General features: G+C 46.9%; 2 protein-coding genes across 5 annotated transcripts in view; both read right to left on the bottom strand.

Moving 5' to 3' along the window:
* The window catches only part of PLIN1 (perilipin 1), a 27338-nt gene extending 7475 nt beyond the window's left edge, over nucleotides 1–19863 (bottom strand). Inside the window, exons 1-9 of one of the 2 annotated variants that reach the window (XM_004278253.3) lie at nucleotides 19786–19863; nucleotides 11459–12806; nucleotides 10739–10797; nucleotides 7562–7766; nucleotides 5835–5917; nucleotides 4368–4632; nucleotides 3889–4061; nucleotides 1675–1869; nucleotides 1029–1274 (exon numbers count right to left, since the gene is read on the bottom strand). In XM_004278253.3, the coding sequence (XP_004278301.2) occupies nucleotides 1029–1274; nucleotides 1675–1869; nucleotides 3889–4061; nucleotides 4368–4632; nucleotides 5835–5917; nucleotides 7562–7766; nucleotides 10739–10783 (1212 nt within the window). In that variant the 5' untranslated portion in view covers nucleotides 10784–10797; nucleotides 11459–12806; nucleotides 19786–19863. Of the gene's footprint in view, nucleotides 1–1028; nucleotides 1275–1674; nucleotides 1870–3888; nucleotides 4062–4367; nucleotides 4633–5834; nucleotides 5918–7561; nucleotides 10798–11458; nucleotides 12807–19785 lie in introns of those variants that run through there. The other variant, XM_033402849.2, reaches the window with a different exon arrangement.
* Nucleotides 13625–22501, bottom strand: PEX11A (peroxisomal biogenesis factor 11 alpha). Of its 3 annotated transcripts, XM_004278254.4 has the most exons (3): nucleotides 22362–22501; nucleotides 19786–19901; nucleotides 13625–17205 (listed from the first exon to the last, which is right to left on the bottom strand). In XM_004278254.4, exons 1-3 carry the CDS (start codon nucleotides 22415–22417, stop codon nucleotides 16634–16636), a joined length of 744 nt encoding a protein of 247 aa, XP_004278302.1. In that variant the 5' UTR covers nucleotides 22418–22501; the 3' UTR covers nucleotides 13625–16633. The 3 variants fall into 3 exon arrangements, with proteins under 3 accessions (XP_004278302.1, XP_033258741.1, XP_049561704.1); XM_033402850.2 differs by lacking the exon at nucleotides 22362–22501 and having other exon boundaries at nucleotides 13625–16942; nucleotides 19786–19899; XM_049705747.1 differs by lacking the exon at nucleotides 22362–22501 and having other exon boundaries at nucleotides 13625–18167; nucleotides 19786–19878.

The following is a 22501-nucleotide window of genomic DNA, read 5'->3' as shown; positions in this document are numbered from 1 at the left end:
CCGGCAAACCACGTTAGGCCCCCGCCTTGGCCCTAGTCCCTGCGCCTCCCACCACCGCCTCCTCTGCGGCCCTCGCGGTCACGCCTCCAGGGAGCGACCGTCCGGAGGGCAGAGGCCGGGGGGGTGTGGGACAGGGATGGAGGGTGTGGGGGAGACCGCTTAGGTCCTGCCCTCCCTGACAGTGTGCACAGTCCAGACCCCCAAGGCAAGGCAGACAGCCACCCTCTAAAGTTTCTGGACCCCTCGGGTCTCCCTCGGAGGTTCCTCAGTGGGAGGTCAGTGGCGTTCCTGACCCTTCCTTGGACCCTTCCTTGCCCCTGCCTGGGTCAGGGTACCCACGCCTGGCTCTGTTTTGGGCCCAAGGTGAACAAGCTGGCTGCCAAGACTCCCTGCCATGCCTCTTGGTGAGAGTGAGTGGCCGAGTAACCCATTCCCCCACTACCCTCACAGCCTCCCTCAACCCTCAGCTCTAAGGGGCCTCCTGCCCTGACCAGCCCTCCTACTGACTGCTCAACCTGTAACTTGCTCTGGAAAGGGACCCAGGGACCCCCAAAGTGATAGTACTGGCACTCCTTGGGGTTTTCCTGTTGGTGACAGGTGTTGGAATTGGCATGGCGGCAGCTGCTGTCCCCTGGAACCTAGCCGACCCCGCAGGGTGCCCTGGAAGCCTCCCTGCAACGCTTTCCCAGGGAGCAGCATGCAAACCTGCCAGGTCCTTCAGTTCGGAGCTGAGGGGTGAGGACTTGGCCACTGGGACCCCCAGATTAATGGTGGGTGACCTCCCCAGCAGCGGGTGGGAAGGACAGATGTGGGGAAAGGTCTCAGGCCAAGGCCACAGGTCTCTGTACTTTGGGGGCTGCCAAGGCCCCCAGTCAAGGCCATAGTATGTCAAAATGTTTCTGGGGCACTGAGGATCAGAGACTGGGGAAGGGAGGGCAGCTGCAGCCCCTTCAGTCAAATCTGCTTTATCTGTCCTTTCAGGGGTGGGGGGGAGGGGGAGGGTTAGCCGGAAGGGTAGGGGGACTCACCGGCACATAGTGCACCACGGTGTCCACGACGTTGTCAGTAACACCCTTCAGGGCATCAGACAGGGACATGGCCCTGCCCTTGGCGGAGGAGACAGCACGGGCTGGCATGAGATGCAGCAACCTCCCTGCCGTGCCCAGCACAGCCGCAGGCACCCACGTCACGACCGAGATGGTGCTCTGGAGGGCCTTCTGCAGGGTGTGCACCACACCACCCAGGAGGTCTTGTGGGCCAGGCAGGGCTGCTCCCTGGGGGCCAGAGCAAGGTCAGTGCCTCCTCAGCAACTCCCCTGACCCTTACCCTCTCCTCACCATCCCCAGAGCTAGAGGGGAAAGAACGTGGATACCAAACTGAAAAAACTGTTAGCCTGGCTCTTGGGCAGGTCACTTCTGCTCTCTGAACCTCAGTTTCTTCATCTGCAAAATGGGGATGACAATCTCTGTCCTGCCTATTTTATGGGGTTGTTGTGAGGATCCTCTGAGAGAACTTTGTTATCTGGGCGTTTGGGGGTGAGGTGAAGAGCACTGCACCCATGTACTACCTTCCTGGGGCCCCTGTTTCACCCGGGGCCTCTGCTTCTCACCCCCTCGGTGGGCTGTGGGACCTCCAGGTTCCCGCATCCCGCTCGGCTTCTGCTCTCTCCCTTACCTCACTGAGCTTGTTCTCCTCCGTCTCTGATTCCTCCTCCTCCACCTCTGTCTCCTCCCCCTCTGTGTCCATCTGGTCATTGTGGTCCTCCTCCCGGGTGGCAGTGAGGTTGTGCAGCCAGGGCACCCGCACCTCACTCGACCGCCGGGACACCACCTGTATGGCCGCCGATGCGCCCCACTGGGCCAGGCTGCTCTGAGGGCGGGAAGGTGGCGGGCTGCTGGTTTCACAGCCCCTGCCAGAGGCTGGGCAGCCCCAGCAGGCAAAGCCCCTCACCCCCAGGGTCAGGGTTGGGGGAGGCAAGCAGGGCCTGGCCCCAGCAGACTGTTCTTCAAACTTTTTATGGAGTGGTAACTTACACCCACTAAGGTGCACAAGCTTTAGTATACACCTCTGGGAATTTTTAGAAACACACACCTGTGTGACCATTACAGATCAAGATATAGACATTTTCGACACCCCAGAAGACTCCCTGTGCCCCTCACCCAGTCAGTACCACGTAAGGGTGACCACATTCTGGCCTCTATCACCATGCATTGATTTTTCGCATTTGTAAATGGACTCACACAACGTGTTTTCTTTCATGAATAGCTTTTGTTCAACGTTGTGTTGTGAGATTCATCCACATTACTGAGGGTCAGAGTAGTTCCTCCTTTTTCATTTGTGTCATATTCCACTGAATAAATATACCACAATATACACATTCTACTGTTGATGGACATTTGTGTTATTTCCAGTTCTTGGCTAAGGATAAAGCTGATAGGAACATTTCCGGTGTGTCTTTGGGGGACATAAGCTCTTATTTCTGTCGGATGGAATTGCTGAGTCATAGGGGATATGTATGTTTAGCTTTAGTACATACACCCTGCAGATCTTTTAAAGAGTGAAAAAAATCAAGTGGGCCAGAGGATCCCATGGGAGGAAACTGACATGGGTAGGTGGGCTGGTGTCCCCTGGGGCACAGTTTGGCTCATTTCAAACCCCTAGGGAACCCCACAAACAGGGTCTCCTTGTTATACATCCTTAGGGGACACCATTATTTTCTTTTTAAGATTTTTTTTCTTTTTTGATGTGGACCATTTTTAAAGTCTTTATCGAATTTGTTGCAGTATTGCTTGTTTTATGTTTGGTCTTTTGGCTGCGACGCATGTGGGATCTTAGCTGCCTGACCAGGGGTCGAACCCACACCCACTGCATTGGAAGGCAAGGTCCTAACCACTGGACCGCCAGGGAAGTCTCTGGGACACCATTATTTTCTATATGAACGGTGGTGGCTGAGGCTGTGCCGTACAGTGGCCCCTGCCCACTAGGGGCTAGGCCAGGGCGCAGGAGTTAGTCTAGCCCCCATGGGGAAGTGGCCCCCCAGTGCAGGTGACAGAGGAGAACTACTACTCCTGTATCCCTACTGGAGCTACAGGAACTGGCACATAGTAGGTTCTCAGCAAACATTTGCTTGAATGAATGAGCCAGGCCTGAGGATGCTTTTAAAAGTACCACCCTCTTGATGGCTGAGAAGTGGTTATCTTGTTTGCTGACATTTATGCGTTAATGCTTTTATTTCCTTTTTTTGAGGTGGGGGCTGCTTAGTTTCTTACTAAAGTTCCTATGAAAATAATCCAGGCTATCTCTGCTAAAATACACAGAGAGGTGGAGGTGGGGTGTGGTGGGGAGTAAGCCCTATCTGGGCCTAGAAAAGGCAGCTTTACCTTGGGTGTAGTGGGATGCAAATTAGAAGCCTCTAGAAGGGAAACCAGAACCCTGGGCGCAGTCAGAGACACAGCCCAGCTGGGGCTCTCTGCCCAACAGAATGGGTTTTGTGCCTTGCTTATTTACAGATGACACTCCCTAGTGCCTAGAGGGCAGACGGTGGGGGGGGGGGGGTCTCTGCTTCCTCACAAGTGGGAGGGCCCACTTGGGAGGAGGAAGACTTGGGAGGGTGGGGGTGACTCAGAGGGAGAATGGGAGAGACAGAAGAGGGTGGGGGGCAGGACCACCCTAACAAGCAGGCCTGCCCTCTCCCCTTGCATCCTAGAGGACTAGCCCACCACCCCACCTAAGTCCTCTTGTCCTTAGACCTAAAGTCCCCGCCCAGGCCGGAAGAGAGGAAGTTCCTAGGACAGGAGGCAGAATTGGGTAGGGGATGGGAGGGACCAGGAGGCCCACAGACAGGGTTCCCAGGCCGTGGGTCAGTCAGAGCTCAGGGCAGACACTCACCAGGGGCGCCACACCTGGGATCCACATGGCCAGGGCCTGGCCCTGTTTCAGCACCCGGGCTGTGGTCTGGAAGGTGTGTTGAGAGAGAGTGTTGGCCAGGGCCCCAACCCTGCTCACGAGGCCCGGCTTGGCCTGGGGAGGTTTCTGGGCATGCTGGTGTCCTGGAGCAGGGGCTAGGTAGGAGTTTGTGAGGGGAAGGAAAGGAAAGCTGATCAGAAAGGCACTGGGCAAAGCTGGGTTGTGTCTAGGGTTGGAAAGTGGTCATCCTAGCTCCACCACAAGCTCGCTGGTGATTTGGGCAACTCACTTTCTCCACTTAAAAATGGGGAGAGAGGGCTAGGTGAGGATGGATCCATCTGAAAATCTTGCTGGGCCATCCCTGTTCCAGAGCAGGGGCTAGATGGGCCCTGGCTGCCTCTTCCTAATTCCCAAGCAGCATGGGGGCCAACTCACTCCACAGGCCCCCTAATGGCAGATACCTGACTCTTCCTTGGCTGGAGGGAGGAGGAACTCTACCACCTTCTCAACACCACCCAAGGCCAAGTCGGCTCCTCCAGAGGCTAGCTGGCCAGCTCGGGTGTTGGCAGCAAATTCGGCAGTGTCTTTGACCATCCCCCAGGCGAGCTCACAGCCAGCCAGAGCGGCCTCTAGGACTTTGTCTGAAGTGCTGGCGATGGGCACACTGATGCTGTTCCTGGCACTGCGAAGGCGGGTAGAGATGGTGTCCTTCAGCTCAGAAGCAATCTGGAGGAAGTGGGGAGGGGAGTCAGGCATTGGATCTGACAGACCCTGAGCCCAGCTTCAGGAAAGCCTCATTTAAAGGGGACTGGCACCAATATTTGGGCAGCTTGATTAAGCTGAACTTAAAAGGAAAAGGGCTCCAGTCCTTCTTGTGCCAACCACTTAGATCTCCTGACTTCTTTGCACCCCATTTCTACCTGTCAAGATCCTAACCATCCTTCAAGAATGCCCCCTAAAGTCCACCTCCTTGATAACACCTCATGCACACAAGACATCTCCTCTTCCAAATTCCTCTGCTGTCTGCTCTGTCTTGACCTCAGAACATTGCTCACATTCCTATCTGCACTTATGTGGACTTATAGATGTGGTTGATCTTCCTACAGGTTCTGCATTGAAATAATGTCTTTCTCTCCTTTGCCTTAGGAGCTCCTCTGTGACAAAGACGTTGCCGTTTATCTGGAAAAATAAGTGAAGAGCACAGGCCTCAGAGCCAAATAGACCTGCTCTCATGTGGCCTCCACTTAAGGCTGTGTGGTCAGGGGGAAGTCACTAGTTTTCTCATCTGTAAAATGGGGATACCCACCCCTATACCAGAGGATTGATAAGAGGATTAAATGAGAGGGCTCTATAAATCATATGTCATGACCCCTGTCATAGGGTAGGGCTCAGTAAATGTTTGTGAGATGGGTGGTAGTTTGTCAGTGAGATGGATAGCGTCTGAGAGTGCAACTTATTCCCCCAAAGTACCAGACATGGCCCTTACCATGGCAAATGCCCAATGAATAGCCATCCAGGTAAAGTGACATTTTCAGTCTCATGGTCCATAAAGTGTTGGATCTTGAGGACATGGGACTGCAATCCTGGGATCTGACGAGTGTGACCCATGATCTCAGGTGGCTGTAGTCACCAAACGGTCCAAAGAGCAGGGAATCAGAAGCAGTGGGCCCTACCCCAAGCTCCTGTTTGAGTTTGCCTCTGGGCTGTGCCTGCTGGTTTCAGAAAGCCTGCCTTCATCTGGCCCCACAGGGAGAGGAAGAAGCCCATCGTATGGTCTTAGGGACAGGCAGCTGCCACCAGCCTTGGAAGGCATTTGCCACAGAAACAAAAGACTCACATTTATGCATCATGGGCTCGTGCCCTCTCCTCAACTGGGAGGCAGTGACAACAGAATGTGGGGAGCCTTAGAGAAGAGGGGAGGGGCTCACCTTTTCAGGAGGATACTGGAGGGCCGGGATCTTTTCCTCCAGGTGGTCCAGGCCTCGGCAGGCCAGCTCGTTGGCAGCTATGACTGGAAGCAAAAGGCCATGGTCAGGTGAGCCCTGCCCCCACTGTGAGAGCCCAGCAGGGGCCTCTGTGCCAAGGAAGGCACCTTGGAGCCCTCAAAACCCCCAGCCCTGCTACCCCCAAAGCATCTGGGAATCTGAGGCCCTCTGCTACCTTTAGCCACCATTCACTGTGACTCCTTGAGAGCAGGATGTTTTCCCTCTGAGCAGGAGCTCTGGAGTCATGCAGATCTGCACTCAAAGCCCAGCACCTGCATCTACAGTGTAGTTTCAGGCAGGTCGCAACCTGGCTGAGCCTCAAGTTCCTCACTTGTAAAATGTGGATTAATGTGGACAAACCTTGCAGGGTTGTCGTGAGGAGGAAGTGACAGAACCTTTGTGAATCACCAACAGATCCTGGTCTCTCCTCCTCCTACAACCCCTCTCTGGGTGAGCGCTGGGTGAACACGAGGGGGGAGAGCAGAGGTGTCATGGTGGAGGGGCAGCCAGGCCCTAGGGTGGGAGCAGGCCTGGCAATGCTTAATTCTAGAGGTGAAAGGCTGTTCTAGAGTTCCAGATAGTCCATGGCCCTTCCTTTTAACCTCTAGGAATGAGATGGTCAACACTGGGAAGAAGGTCACAGGGAAGAGTGCCAGAGGATGCAAATGTTCCTGGGAGATACTGCCCAGGGGCTGCCGAGGACATCAGCTCTGCAGACATGACCATGGAGATCACAGTTTTAAAGGATATCTATATATTCTCTTTCATATGTTCTTTCTCCAGATATCCCAGGTTTCTTCACAAAATTCTCAAGCAGCAGAGAGCCCAGATGACTTGGCTGACTTCCGATTGGGCAAAGTGAGACGCAGGGAAATTATTTAAGGACTTTGCAGGCAGGGAGGTGGACCCAGGCCCAGGTCTTCTTTATATCTGCCCTCTCCCGTTGGCTGTGCCAAATCCTCAGATACCCATAACTCTGTAATCAGGACTGTGGCAGGTCCTAGACTTCTGGAATTTCCCTCAGCCCTGTCAAGAGCCGTGCCGTGGAGACCATATTTTCCAACGGGGCAGAACAATTTGAACAGGGGCAGGTCTGGTAAGTCGTCCTCACCTTCAGGGCCCTGACTGGTAGCTCTCTGCTGCCCCGGCCTGTCATGGGGCCAGTACCATCAGCTGCTGGACCCAGAGGGCTTCCCCTCTCCCTCCTCTCCCCCCAACCCTGCCAGGCTAGCCCTAGTGCCCACTGCCTCTGCCTCTGTGCCAGACTCTGCTAGCTCCTGCTGCTGCTGCTGGATTTGGAGCCAAAGTGCGTGTCTGGTCTGCCATGGGCCCCCACTCCCACCACTGCCCTCATAGCTCTGCCCACCCCTTCTCCTGCCAATTATGTGGCCCATCATTGTCGTCCTAGGAAAATGCCAGCTGGGCTACAGATGAGGCATCTATACATGAGAAGAGACCTATATCTATATCTACATCTATATTTATATCATCTATATCTGTAGATGAAAAGACTATGTATTGGGATGTAGATACTCAGGAAGGCAGTCAGACAAACAAAAAGGCAGACAGACAAGCAAGCTATCAAACAGACTGATAGACGGACAAAAGATTGGCAGGCAGGCAGTGAGCATCACTGAACAGGCAGACAGCCTCCGAGTGCAAGGACTCACACTGGGTGGACAGCCTTCGGACCACCGGCTCCATGCTCCAGGCTGCCAAGCTGGTGGCGCTCTGCACGCCCTTCTCATATGCACTGCATACAGAGGTCACCAGGGGGTGGGCTTCCTTGGTGCTGGTATAGGTCTTCTGGAAGCACTCACAGGTGCTGCTCACCACCGGCAGCTGCAGGACCCGCTGCAGCACATTCTCCTGCTCCTGGAGTGGAAGGAAAGCAGGTACTGAAGTCATCCCACCTCCTCCTCCCACCTCCTGGGGAGGCAGCCCCAGGGCCATGGAGCCCATTAGGGCTGGCCTGGGTCCAAGTGACCTAGGAGAAACCCAGACTAGAGAGGTCTCTGGAGGCCCCACAGGGAAAACAAGAGCCAGGCTGCCATGCTCTCCTGGTCACAATCCTGGCTCTGGAGAGCTACTGGGCAAACTCTGGCCTCCAGGGGCTACCCCGCAACCCGCAGCCACCCCACTTAAACTTAATGGTAGGAGCAAGTGTGTCGGCGCACCTGCCTAGAGTTTTAGTCCACCTTGGATTGGTAGCTTCATCTGAACATCTTTCTGGTCTTTTCGGGAGACTGCCTCCCTGCCTCCAGTGCTTGTCCCACTGCCTAGGATGCTCCCCTTCCCTCCCACAGTCCCTTCCGTCTGGCAAAATGTCACTCCTTCAAGACACGGCTTGAGCATTGCTTCTTGTGTGAAGCTTCCTGACTCTCCTCCTTCACATCAGAAGCCACCACTTCCCTCGCTGGGTTGTTTCCGTATCATACATGGTGTTCGTCTTGATCATGTGTGTACTTGGCTCTCTCCCAGGAGACTGTCATCTCTGTATCTCCAGGGCCTAACCTAAAGCCTGCACAGTAATGTTAGTTGAATAGGTGAATCACAGTCAGGGCTGCACCTAAGGTGTTAAGTTTAGATCTGCCCAACCATACAGAATCACAGAATCTTAGGCCTCCAGGGGCCTCTGTAGCAAGACTGCTTCCCATGGTCCCTCTGGGAGGCTTGTATTTGGACGTCTCCTTGCATGGAGCTCACCCCTCATAGAGTGGCCTATGCCCCTTGTTGGACAGCGTGGCTGAGCTGAAATCCGCTCCACTCTCTGCCCTGTGTAACAATACTGAGGAAATCTGTTTCATCATTCATGGGCTGGCCTTTCACACACTTGAAGACAAATATTTCTCCCTTTAGCAGTCCCTTCTCCATTCTAAATAGCTCTAGTTCCTTACTTAGCTTACAAACGGCTCAGCGCCCTGATCTGCTGATTCCCTCCTCTGCACACACTACAGTTTGACATCGCCTTTCTAAAAAATATAGCACTCAGACTTGAAGACAGCATTCCAGGTGTGGTCTGAGTGTGTGAGGTATAGTGAAACCATCACCTCTCGTTATTGGGGTGCTGTGCTCTTATTAATGCATTCTAACCTCAACAGCAGGCACTTAATTAAACTCTAGACCACCTAAGAATCTAAGTGGAGAAACACTGATCTTTGAGGTTAAAAAAAAAAAAGAAAAAGTGGATTCTAATCCTGCAGAGGGAAACAACATTTACTCAGTGCAATTATGCTCCAGGCACTGATTGGGGTGCTTTCATGATATGACCTCATTTAATTCTAAGAGCGACACTCTGAGGTCAGCATTATCATCAGCACCTTGCCAATGAGACAAAGACTCAGAGATGTGAAGTGACTTACCCAAGATCACACAGCTAGTGAGTGGCACTGCCAGGCCAACTCAGGCCTGAAACAGCATGTCTGAGATTTGCTTCAAAATAACACAAGGGGGCTTCCCTGGTGGCGCAGTGGTTGAGAGTCCGCCTGCCGATGCAGGGGACACGGGTTCGTGCCCCAGTCCAGGAAGATCCCACATGCCGCGGAGCGGCTGGGCCCGTGAGCCATGGCCGCTGAGCCTGCGCGTCCTGAGCCTGTGCTCCGCCACGGGAGAGGCCACAGCAGTGAGAGGCCCATGCACCGCAAAAAAACAAAAACAAAACAAAACAAAAAACACAAGGCTGGGGAATGAATGGGGTGAGGATGAGGCACAATTGTCCATGGATTATGGTTGCTGGGGCTAGTGAAGGGTATTATATTTTTCTGTCTGTTCTTAGGAATATTAAGAATTCTCCACATAAACATCCCAGGTCTGACTCAGATGTTCGAGCTCTTTCTGTAGCTTTGAATATGCACTGTTGCATAGTTCTACTCTGAAGGTGAGGACCTAGCTTTTTCTGTTTGTAGGCGGCTGAGTTAGGAGACCCATCAAGGAGACCTGATGTATACTAGACAGCAAACTGCAATATTTCAGCTTTTGGTCTTGCAGGTGAGTTTGAAATTTGAACTAGAAAAAGATTATGACTGTAAACAAGAAAAAATTTCTTTAACATTTTGGACAGAACCTTCAGGAGTTGTTTTAGGCAAAGCCAAAGGAGAGAGGTCCTGGGACAGCAATAAACTATCGATACCTCTTAACTATGCACTTGACCATTTTATGCCTCTCTGTGTTCTATGATCCAATAAAAAACTTAACATGGTGATTACTAGTACAGAGGTTAGTTAAAGCCTAACTTGGGACAAGATGGGTATTATATGGGTTCACAATTTTTAAGTTTCACTATTTGAACTGTACCTAAATTAGAGAGGCCTTGCCAGGAGGCATCAATACACCTAAACGTGTCAAACCACTCTGAGTCACATTGAAAACCAGGTCAGACACACAAACTGGACACACTGCCCCTCTAACCCCTTCCCACATACATAATGTGCATCGTGTAACTCTAAGAGGTGCCATTTACATAGACTGCACCATACAAGAAGCCTCTGGAGTTACAAAATGCAGAGGCTCCATCCCAAATATACATTTCGCCTGGGTGGACAAAGCATGGGCTTCTGTTTCAGGCTTTAGAATATAGTAGTTCCCTTCCTCTCCTTTCCCTCCCAGCCAACTTTTCTGTGCTTTTTCTCCAAGGTACTTAGTTTTTAATAGACATCTTTTCTGCCCCCTCACATTCTCTAACAGCCTTCTGCAAAAGGTAGTGAGGGCAAGAATAACTAAGACATAATGGTCAATGAGTTATGAATATAATCTAGACATATCTTGCTCTAAGCCCCCTGAACTTCTCCTCCCGTCTCCTTCCTCCCCACAGAGTTGTCCACTGTCTCATATAAGCCCAAGTTACTTACAGGGCGATCTTCATCCAGCAAAGTTGGACCCTTGTTAACTGCCATCGGAGCTCTTCAAGCTGCAAAGCAGAGGGTTCCAGGTCCATGAGAAAGTCCTCAGCCTGAGATCCACAGGATCAGTCCCCTACCTCTCATGGCCATCAGGGGGGCCCAGGCTGTCTGGGAACTCAAGTTCCCTGAAGAGAAGGTATTTGGAGGATGAATGTCACAGACAAGTGGCCAGTCCTTAGAGTCCCATAGGGATGAGTTGTCCCGCAGCCTACTTGTCAAGACCGTAGTTTCTTATAAGGATTCAGGGTAAGAAATAAAAAATGAAAGTAACTTTAAGAGATAAGAGGTTGTAGATGTTTAGGAGCTCTTAGATGAGGGTCCAAAAGAGACAAACAGTTTCAGATTTAGTCTTTTTTTTTTAAATGAAAAAGTTCTGCATTAATTCCTCTCTTTTTAAATAAGCAAATCTGCCAGTTATTCCCTCTGTGCTCAACCAGAGGAGAAAGGAGTCATTCTTAAAACCAGCAATTTCAGCTCTGTTCTGGAAAACTAGTGGCCCCAGAATATCTACTCTACACTCTTGGTCATTCACCCTGAATAATCTCTCCCTTAGTGGTTTCCCTGCAGGCCTCTTCATCCTCAGTAAAATTCCCAGAAGACCCTTACCCTCAACTTCTTTAATTCTCAGAAACAAACCAGGTAAGGTTGTCCCAGGATCCCCACACTCACTCCAGCTGATGCCACCTCAGTCCCACGGAGCCCGGGCTGCAGAGCGTCTCCTCCAGCAGAAACAATTCCAGTTGCTCTGGGGAGTCTTGAGCAAAGCTACTAACACCTCCCAGATAGAGGAGGGCAGAGAGGAAGAGAAAGCTGGTTCATGGTTATTTGACCCAGCATCCCCTGGGCATATCTTAACTTCTGTAAGGAGGTTTAGCCAACTAGGAGTTAGATTGCACAGCTGTAGGAAACCATACTCAAAGGAGTTATTATTCCATGAGATAGCTGTTCTGTAACATATTTCTGGCCCCCAGTTCTCAAGAAACTTTTCCAGAAAGAAGATTTTGGGATATGTGTCATTAAACTCATAAGCTCTAAAGTTTTATAATCTTTGGCTCCTTTTCCATTAGAGGGTCCTATGGAACCCTTTTCAACCCATTTGCCTCATCCTTATTTTTTACTATCAAGAGTGAATTTTGAACAGTAAGATTTAAATCCACACAGGAACACAGTTTACCTGAATGTATTAGTCTTTGATTATGAAGATGAATTGCTCCCAGTGAAGAAGAGAACCAGAGCTGTGGTTTACTCCTTGACAATCTAGGCTTTGAGGGAACAATTTCAATCTCTGCAAAATCCTGGATTTCAAGAAAGTTTATTGAACTCTACCTGGTCTAAGATGCCACCAGAATATGCAGTGGGAAAGCCAACTGGATTTTGTCAAAGTTTGGAAAAGTGACAATGTTGACCAAGGTTCTGTTACTGATCAACAGCATCCAGACAACCACCGATCACCTCTCATCCCTTCCTTAGCGATGAATCAGGCAGGAGCCCAGGTGCTAATTCTTGGCTTCAAAGATGATGGAGGCTGTGGTTTTCAGACATCGTTTTCAGATTGTCTAATAAGGGCTTTTTAATTAAAATGGGTAATAGGACAAAACTTTTTTTCCTTATTTTTTGTAGAATCATATTTAGTGTTGACTCTCTGCTAAGTTGTATACTGTGGGCAATAGGAGAAAGAGGCAGGGAATGGAGAGACTGATACAAAGGATCTATTTGGGTTTTTTTTGTTTTTGTCTTTATTTTTGGCTGCATTGGGCCTTCGCTGCTGCGCATGGGCTTTCTCTAGTTGTGTTGAGCGGGGGCTCCTCTTTGTTGCAGTCCGTGTTCTTCTCATTGCGACGGCTTCTCTTGTTGCGGAGCTCAGGCTCTAGGTGGGCGGGCTTCAGTAGTTGTGGCACGCAGGCTCAGTAGTTGTGGCTCGGGGGCTCTAGAGTGCAGGCTCAGAGTTGTGGCGCACGGGCTTAGTTGCTCCACGGCATGTGGGATCTTCCTGGACCAGGGCTCAAATCTGTGTCCCCTGCATAGGCAGGCAGATTCTTAACCACTGCACCACCAGGGAAGTCCCCAAAGGATCTATTTGTGGTAGATCCTTTGTATCAATCCTGTATCTAGGATACTGATAAAGCAGGAGAGGGAGGAAAGAGTCAAGCAGTCTCCAAAAGGAGTAATAAATATGTGATACATTTAATACTTATTGATCCAACCTGGACTTTTAAAATATAAGACAATAATGGAGAGGAAGAGAAGTATCTAAAAAAAGTGGCCTCAGCCCTCACCTCACTTCAAGGTTCAGGACAAATTATCTATGAGGCTGTGTCGAGAGAGTACCCTGGGCCAAAGGGTAATGTTAAGATTTTGAAGCCGTGGCTTTGGGCCAGAGGACATACAGGGCTCTGTGCCTGAAAGCTCTGTTGACAAAGGTCGTTCTTTGGCCGCTTCAGCTGGGCGTCCAGAATGTGGGTGAGAGGTGAGAAGTAGTGAAAGGGTCTAAGGGAGTCCCTCAGGAAGAGTCCACTTTCCAGCAGCAGCTTGAAGGACATGGTTACCTTGTTTTCTTCCCCATCCCTACATGGCCCTCCCAACCCTGTCCAACTACCACATGAGCACAGGGACCTTGGTCATCTTGTGCACAAATGGATCCCAAACAAATCTAAGAACGGCACTCAAACATTCGTTGCTGAATAAACAAATTCTCAGGCAACAATGTTCAGTTGTCAATGTGCTGGCCCATACATCTATTAGAAATGTCTCTGGATAAATATGATATCACTTACATGTGGAGTCTAAAAAATAATACTAACAAATCTATATACAAAACAGAAACAGACTCACAAACACAGAAAACAAACTTATGATTACCAAAGGGGAAGGGGCATGGGATTAACAGATACAAATTACTATACATAAAATAGATAAACAAAGATTTACTGTATAGCACAGGGAACTATATTCAATATCTTTTGTAATAACCACAAAAATATTAGGTTTGTAATAACCTAAAATGGAAAATGATCTAAAAAAATACATATATATCACTGAATCACTTTGCTGTACACCTGAAACTAACACAGTATTGTAAATCAGCTATACTTCAATTTAAAAAAAACAAAACAAAAAATACACTTAGTAAGAATACCTACCATTTGGGGTGGGGATGTGCAGGGAGGAGAGAAATAGGTGAGGGAGATTAAGAGGTACAAACTTCTTACAGTTACAAAATAATTGTGTCACAGGTATGAAATGTACAGCATGGGGAATATAATAAACATATCTTTGTTGACAGCTGGTACCTAGATTTATCATGGTGATCATTTTGAAATGTACAGAAATATTGAATTACTATGTCATGCACCAGGAACTAACATTGTGCTGTAGGTCACCTTTACTTCAGAAACAAACTCATAGAAAAAGAGATCAAATTTGTGGTTATGAGGCAGGGGGTGGGGAGAGGGAAAATTAGATGAAGGCAGTCAAAAAGTACAAACTTCCAGTTATAAGACAAATAAGTACTAGGGATGTAATGTACAACATGATAAATATAATTAACACTGCTTTATGTTATTTATGAAAGTTGTTAAGAGAGTAAACCCTAAGCGTTCTCATCGCAAGGAAAAAAAATTTTTTTTCTCTTTCTTTAATTTTGTATCTATATGAGATAATCGATGTTCACTAAACTTACTGTGGTAATCATTTCATGATGTATGTTAAGTCAAATCATTATGCTGTACAACTTGAACTTACACAGTACTGTGTCAATTGTATCTCAGTAAAACTGGAAGAAAAATAGAGAAATGTCCTTGGTTTTTAGAATCCCTCACGAATGAATGTGGAGGCCTGGAGGTGGGGATGGTTAGTTATAAAGGACAAAGATGCACAGGGACGGAGGTAGCAGGGCACCATTAAGGTTTTCACAAATTCTAGAAGAGGTGGCATTTCCCAAGCTCTCCACCACCCACCCTAACTTGCAGAGGACAAAACTACCAAGATGGACACCACTGTAAAATGCCATCACAGATTCAAGGCCAACTTCTCCAGGCAGAATCAAAAGCACCACTGACAGGGATGATATAGAGGACCCTCTCCTGGCTAGCAGTCTGGATGAGATTGTCTTAGAGGTCTCTTTCAACCTGGACGTTCTACATTTAAATCTTCCTTCATCCTTTTCCTGAGCTTGGATCTTCCAGCCAAGAGCTTATTTTACCAGAACTCACTCTACCAACTGTGTAGACTCTGATTATCTTTGGATCACCTTATTTTTAACTCTTCTCCATTCCCAGAACACATTCACAGATACATGAATAAATTTTGTCTATAAGTTTATTAGACATAATTTGTTACAGTAGAAGATCTGGACAAAGTAAAAATAGTTAAATTTTTTATTTGCCCTGATCTAGCAGCTTTTCTCTTAAAATTCCCGAAATGTTCTTTCTCAAATCCCATATCTTGATTGGTCACTTTAAAAATAGAGAGCCAAGGACCTGAGTCTACTTTTTAAGAATCTCAATCACATTTATGGGAAATTTACTTAGTGCACATTTCTTTTCTCCTTTCCATCCAGTCCTGTCAGATGGCTTTACTGGCAGGACTGACACTGACCTCTTACCTGATGGTACCCTATTTCTCTACCTCACTTGCCTCAAATTAAGAGGATCTGTAATCACAAATAAGAACCCAACATCCAAGATGAGAAGTAGGAACACGAGCAAGTGGCATCAACTCATCGTTCTACTGTCCTCTTCTCTTGCCCCTTACTGCTCTTCTCCACCTCCCCCAACCACCCTACAAATGCGAACTCTGATTTATTGTCGAATATAGTAGAATTTCATCGTATTCGTGAAATTTCTTAACTGCACAAATTTTGATGAAAATTAACGCGTAAGTGCCCAAAATGTTATATGGTTTTAAATAAAACCATCCTGCTGGTGTTTCTAGATATAGTTTTAATTTTTGTAGAACAGAATATAAACCACTGACCAACAAAGGTTCTAAAAAAGGCTTTTCGCACAGGATTCTGGAGAGTCTTGCACTTCCACTCAATCAGGAAGGCAGTGAAATATGGAAAGAGCACTGGATTGGGAGTCAGAGAAATGAGGTTATGTCCTCAGTTTTAACCTCAAGTCTCCTCATCTGTCACAGGGAAACCTGCAGGCACCAACTCTAACTTTCCACATTATTTCTACCTCAAGTCCTTTCTATCTGCTTCTGATTTTTTGTTTCCTTACTGCGCTACTTAAAGACACAATTTATACCATGAAGGTGCCTGATGCACTTCTGATTTTACTACTAGACAGAGGAAAGACAGGAGCGCAGTGATGTAAAAGCCAAGTTAAGAGGCTATAAACCCAGCTCTCCTCCATCCTGGCACTGGCAGCTATGGAGGAAGTGGGATAACTGATCAGAGAATAAGGGGCCTCCACTAAATCTGAGAGAGGGTGTGTATCAGACCTACTGTAGTTGGGCAAAAGTAGTGAGGCACATGGCCCAAAAGTTAGTTATATTAGTGTCCACTTGTTAGTTTGGATCCTTTTCAATTTTTCTCTTAATTTTTATCCATTCAGCAACCACTAAGTTCCTAACATGCACATAAAAGATGCTCGATAAACATTAGATGAAGGAAAAATACTCAGAAATTCAGAAGTCACTCCAGCGCTCTAGAAAACACATAAACCTTCATGTTCTTCCCTCCACCATTCTTGGCCCCACCTCTGTTCACATCACAGGTCACTCAGTGCTCATGTGACTAAGTCTGTAAGCACAGTGTGACATGGCTGTATCTAATGCAAATGTCCATTTCACTAACAGGTTGTCTTCAAAGCAGGTACTAGTCTTCAGTCTGAAACAACCTCAGCGGGTCTTCAGTTTCATCTGAGGATACGCCACAGTGATGATGCCTGCTATAGAGGACACGAGACCTCCAAGGCCTATGATGCCAGGATTGGACTTATAGATCCCCAGCTGGTCCAAAGGGTTCAGGATATCACAGAAGTTCTTCACTGTGTCCAGGAGCAAGGGAGGATGCTTCTTCAGAGATTGGAATAAGAGAAGAAGAAAGGACTGGAGCCATTCTGTTTCCTCATCAGCCACGCTATACACAAGAGGATCCTGGGATGGTGATTTCTCCTTCTTTGATCTGTCGTGTGCAACCTGTTCCATCTGCAGGGAGATTTCATACAGATCCCTGACCAGGCTCAGCAGAAGAGAATAGTAGTAATGGCGTGCAGCCCACATTCGCCATTTCTCTTTGTTAATGCCAGAGGCGAGCCCTACACTCCTCACAAAAAGGATGGTGTCACAGATGAAATAAATCACACGGTTCAGGCTGGCTAATATTAGGCAGATGCGGGGCACTAGGTCAGTGGCATGACTGCTCTGCTGAATCATCTGTACAGCATGTACCACATTGCCTAGTCTGAACCCTGCAAGAAGAACCCACAAGAGTTAACAGTTATTTAATCAGTATGTAATAGGATTTTACAGGCAGAATCCCTGCATCAGGGTGAGGGGTCAGCACTTTCTTTTTTTTACATCTTTATTGGAGTATACTTGCTTTACAATGGTGTGTTAGTTTCTGCTTTACAACAAAGTGAATCAGTTATACATATACATATGTTCCCATATCTCTTCCCTCTTGCGTCTCCCTCCCTCCCACCCTCCTTATCCCACCCCTCCAGGCGGTCACAAAGCACCGAGCTGATCTCCCTGTGCTATGCGGCTGCTTCCCACTAGCTATCTACCTTACGTCTGGTAGTGTATATATGTCCATGCCTCTCTCTCGCTTTGTCCCAGCTTACCCTTCCCCCTTCCCATATCCTCAAGTCCATTCTCTAGTAGGTCTGTGTCTTTATTCCTGTCTTACCCTTAGGTTCTTCATGACATTTTTTTTTCTTAAATTCCATATATATGTGTTAGCATACGGTATTTGTCTTTCTCTTTCTGACTTACTTCACTCTGTATGACAGACTCTAGGTCTATCCACCTCATTACAAATAGCTCAATTTCGTTTCTTTTTATGGCTGAGTAATATTCCATTGTATATATGTGCCACATCTTCTTTATCCATTCATCCGATGATGGACACTTAGGTTGTTTCCATCTCCGGGCTATTGTAAGTAGAGCTGCAATGAACATTTTGGTACATGACTTTTTGAATTATGGTTTTCTCAGGGTATATGCCCAGTAGTGGGATTGCTGGGTCATATGGTAATTCTATTTGTAGTTTTTTAAGGAACCTCCATACTGTTCTCCATAGTGGCTGTACCAATTCACATTCCCACCAGCAGCAGCACTGTTTTTTTTTAACAACTGACCGCCCTCTGAGGCTCAGTCTTTGCTCAGGAAAGGAGGACTGTACGGTATGTTAAGGACACCTAAAATGACCCTGGAATGTAAAAAAGACAGTGACTCTTTAAACTTATTGCCTCCATTTCAATGACTACATTAACAATGACTTACTACACACTTTAGGCAAAGGTCAATCATAAGTGTGGATTGTTACATATGAATATCACCAGCTACACTTCTTTAGAAGGAAGGTACTGCAAATTACATGAACTCCAGATGCAACATTCTTTTGGAGAGTCTGATACCTTACACTGTACTTACTTTCCAGTTAAAAGATTGCTTTAAAAAAAAAACCCATTATCATACTGGCATTTCTCTGGTCCAAAGCCCCTTTGGCTCCCTACTGTCAAAAAGACAAAGTAGAGATGGTAGGATTTAGTGGATAACACAACTAATAATACTGTCATATGTGACTCCTAATTCAATTAAATCAACCATTGCAAGGGCATGTCCTTTATCTGAGCATGTAACTCAATTAATCAGGGATGCATCAATCAATAAATATTTACTGAGCACCTTCTCAGAGTAAGTTATAGTCCTAAACATTATGGAGGATACAAAAGAACTATTTTCCCTAAGTGACTATATCTTAGACTCAGCAAACGCTCAGAAGTAGCTACCCTCAGGAAACTTATGATCTCAGAAAAATGTTTTGTATTATTTTATCAAAAATAACACAAAATATGTAATGAATAATCCTGGGTTCCAGTTCTGGCTGTTGCACTAACTTAGTGACCTTGGGTAAGTCTTTTCTAGACTTCAGAGACTAGTGATCTTTAAAGGACCTTTGAGCTCCAACATTCCAAAGAGCCTGAGAACTTCTAATCTTGGCTTTCCAAGCCATCCAGAAAAGCTCCTTCCCATCCCTCTGCTTGACAATCTAAGTCTTGTTTCCATCAAACTAGTTTTCTCATTGATCCTCAATACAATGGTTTGCCCAGAACAGTCCTGAGCCTCCACTAGAGGAAACCACCCTTCAAGAATGTTCTCCTAATCCTTCTCTCTCTTGCCACACCTCAAGTTCCATCTCCTCCAAACATCTTTCTTTTTCTCTACCCCAACCAACATATTTGGTACTAAATCTTAGATCATTATACCATGTGATCTTAGTTCTCCCATAAAGCTCAGGACTATATCTATATGAAGCAGGTACTCAAGTGAATTAAATGAGTACAAAGCACTGACCACTTTTTGGCATTAACATGAAACAATCCCACAAATGACTTAATAAAATGTATCCATCCATTTCCTCTAGCAATCCCTCAAGAGAAGGGAAAAAGGCAGGGGGTCAAGGATATAGCTATTCTATTCTTCGAGGGTTCCCAGGAGCCAGAAGCTCATGTCAAAGATTGCCAGAACGTTTTGTGATTCTAAGAACTAAAGGTGAACTAACACATTGCATGTCCCACTGGTTATGATTAGGCAGAAAGATATAATGTAGCACCAAATGTGAACATAGGAGGGTGTTTGTGAATGGTGTGCAGCAAAACATTCAATCCTTTTGGCCTGTCGTTCCATGAGGGCAGCCTTACTGGTGAACTTCATCAATAAAGTTGATTGACTAGAAAATCATGACCTAGGAAATATTTTGTGAATTACAAGGTCTGAGGATTCTAAACCAGGAGCCACTGTCCCTCAAGGGACAGGGTACTTACATTTACGGCCAGTGCTCACACTGGACTCCAGTTTCTTGAGCTTCATAACAACCTCCTCTTTGTCAGCTTTAGGCTCTAACAAATATCTAAGCAACATGCATGTGTACTGAGTGGCTCTGAAATGGAAACAAAATGAGGAGAACGATTTACAAACCAAATAAAATTTGACTCATGAAGTAGGGGAAGGAGAAACATGTCCTGCTAAAAGCAAAGTTTCCAAGACAATTTCTCATGTAGCAGCTCTTACAAGAGCAAAATTCTGCAAGAGTCACTCCACAGGGCTAAAGGGTAGAACATGTCATGGAAATGCAACACAAGGGTAATGAAAGAAAACTCTGCAATAATACAGTGAACAGCTCCTCAGAAGGCCTCTTGCTGGCACAGAGAAATGGATATAGTCAAAGCAGTAAAACTGCACAAAAATGTTAAGTCTGCAAAGATCCATATTCTTTATTTCTTCCAGTGTAAATTTCTAAAAGATTTTCAGATTTCTAAAAGGATATTTTTTACCAACTACTTATGTGACAGGTCACACACTCAAACCAGAGCCAAATGAAAAGTCCACCATTTGCATATTGCTTAACTTTTTATAAAAGGACCAAATACACACCAATACATAAATAAGTACAGATTTGTCTTTCGAAACTAATTAGTATTTTATATAAAATACAGACTCCTGTTTAATAATACTAAATATTCAATAAAGTGATTATTGTCATGAGTACAAATAGCAATGCCTTACCAACAGAAACACAACAAAAATTTTTATATCACATAAACATCTAAATGCATTTGGCAGTCTAGTAAATAAAGTAGGTAGATGCCTTCTCCTGCTGTCCTGTAACCGCATTTGAATCCCTTTATGCTATAAATATTATTCTCAATAAAAATATAGCACATTTTCCAAAATGGTGAACTTGTTATTGTGAATGAAGTAAAAAGAAACAATCTCTCCTTCTCTTTTAAGCATGCTTCCTGGATAGAGGGCTCAAGCTGGTCAGGTCAATGAATCCCCCTTTTTCAGATCTGGTCTAATAATAGGAATGCGTCCAAACACAAGGCATTATTTTCTGAATGCCAGTGTGTTCAAAGAAGCTATAGATCACCAAGGGGATTAGGAAATGAATACTAGAGATCTCACATCTTGCTAAATAAGTATATCTTAAACAATTATTTATTTTTTATTATTTTTTTGCCACAGCATGTGGGATCCTAGTTCCCTGACCAGGGATCGAACCCGTGCCCTCTGCAGTGGAAGTGCAGAGTCCTAACTACTGGAACGCCAGGGAATTCCCCTAAACAATTATTTATTAACCAACCTCACTGATAAAATTTGCAGGGTACATTCTAAGTACATTGGATTTGTAGGCTTCTATTTTAATGACGTTTGTACATAATGCAACCATTTTGAAAATCTATCAAATTAATTAGCAAGATAGTATGGCTTGGTAGTTAAAGAAGTGGGCCCCGAGTCAACTGTTTTTTGTTTGTTTGCTTTTGCAGTACGCGGGCCTCTCACTGTTGTGGCCTCTCCCGCTGCAGAGCACAGACTCCAGACACACAGGCTCAGCGGCCATGGCTCACGGGCCCAGCCGCTCCACAGCATGTGGGATCTTCCCGGACTGGGGCACGAACCCATGTCCCCTGCATCGCCGGTTGGACTCTCAACCACTGCGCCACCAGGGAGGCTCAACTGTGTAGTTCTAAATCGCTCGGTTCAGTCACTTAGTCCCTATTAACCTTCTACTTCAGTTTCCCCGTTTCACATAAATGGGGATGATTCAGAGAATTTAACCTAATAGGGTTGTGTTGAGGGTTAAATGGGTTAATAGTTGTAACACACTGAGAACAACGTCTGGCATTAAGTCCGCTTCCAAAAGTCTCATAATTATTGGGGCTACTACTGATCTGTGTGTATTAGCACTTGTACACCCAGAAGAAGGAAAAGCTGTTAAATAAAACTGTAACTGTGACTAATTTCTTATTATTGAGCAAGACTCAACCAAATTCCTAAAAGAAACATCATGAATTAGTATTAAAGCCGCAATCTCTTTAATATTTTCGTGTACCTTAGAGGTGCAGTAGTTCTTTCTGAGGCTCTCCACACTATTTTACAGTTCACAAAACTATTTCACATGCGCTATCTCAATGAGATATACGGGACAAGAACGGAAGATAAATACAAGTGTTGGCTTCACTGGTCATAAATGTCAACCCAGAGTTTCTCTTAAATAATTCCTCGGAAGAATGTTGGGCGGAGAAAACCCAGTCTTTCTCAGGTTAGGAGAGGAGGGTTCGTCGGCTGGTTTAACTGCTGGTTTAACTGCCAGCGCCCCCGAAGCGGCTGCGGGACTTTGGGGCACGAGGCTCGGGACCGGACGCGGTGCGTTCGGCCCAGCCCCACTGAATTTAGGGTGAGGAGGGGCTCCGGACCACACTCCCTCCGGGAGCCGGCAGCGTCCTTCCTGCTTTCGTCCACTGGGCTGCTACTTCCTTCTCCGGATGCCGGAGAACAGGGAACCTTGTACCGGGTTGAGGGACGGGGAAGGGCTAGAGGCCGCGGGCACCGGACTCACCTGAAGAGTCGGTCCCGGCCCTGGGTCTGGTTGGTGAAGCGGATGAAGGCGTCCATGGCACCCAGCCCAAGGACAAGAGTGGCACCGGGTTCTTTTGCGAGTCCTCAAGGGCTGCTGACGAGTCCCCACGGAACTGTCAG

The sequence above is a fragment of the Orcinus orca genome, chromosome 2 (assembly GCF_937001465.1).
Source record: "Orcinus orca chromosome 2, mOrcOrc1.1, whole genome shotgun sequence".
NCBI lineage: Eukaryota > Metazoa > Chordata > Mammalia > Artiodactyla > Delphinidae > Orcinus > Orcinus orca.
This window is presented reverse-complemented; position numbering and strand designations above follow the sequence as displayed.

Excerpts from the sequence above, each read along its gene's own strand:
- PEX11A (XM_004278254.4), bottom strand. The coding sequence starts at position 22,417 with ATGGACGCCTTCATCCGCTTCACCAACCAGACCCAGGGCCGGGACCGA. Across the intron at positions 19,902-22,361 it reads GGCCGGGACCGACTCTTCAG|AGCCACTCAGTACACATGCA; the intron begins GTGAGTCCGGTG and ends TTTCCATTTCAG. Across the intron at positions 17,206-19,785 it reads TGTGAGCACTGGCCGTAAAT|GGTTCAGACTAGGCAATGTG; the intron begins GTAAGTACCCTG and ends TTCTTCTTGCAG.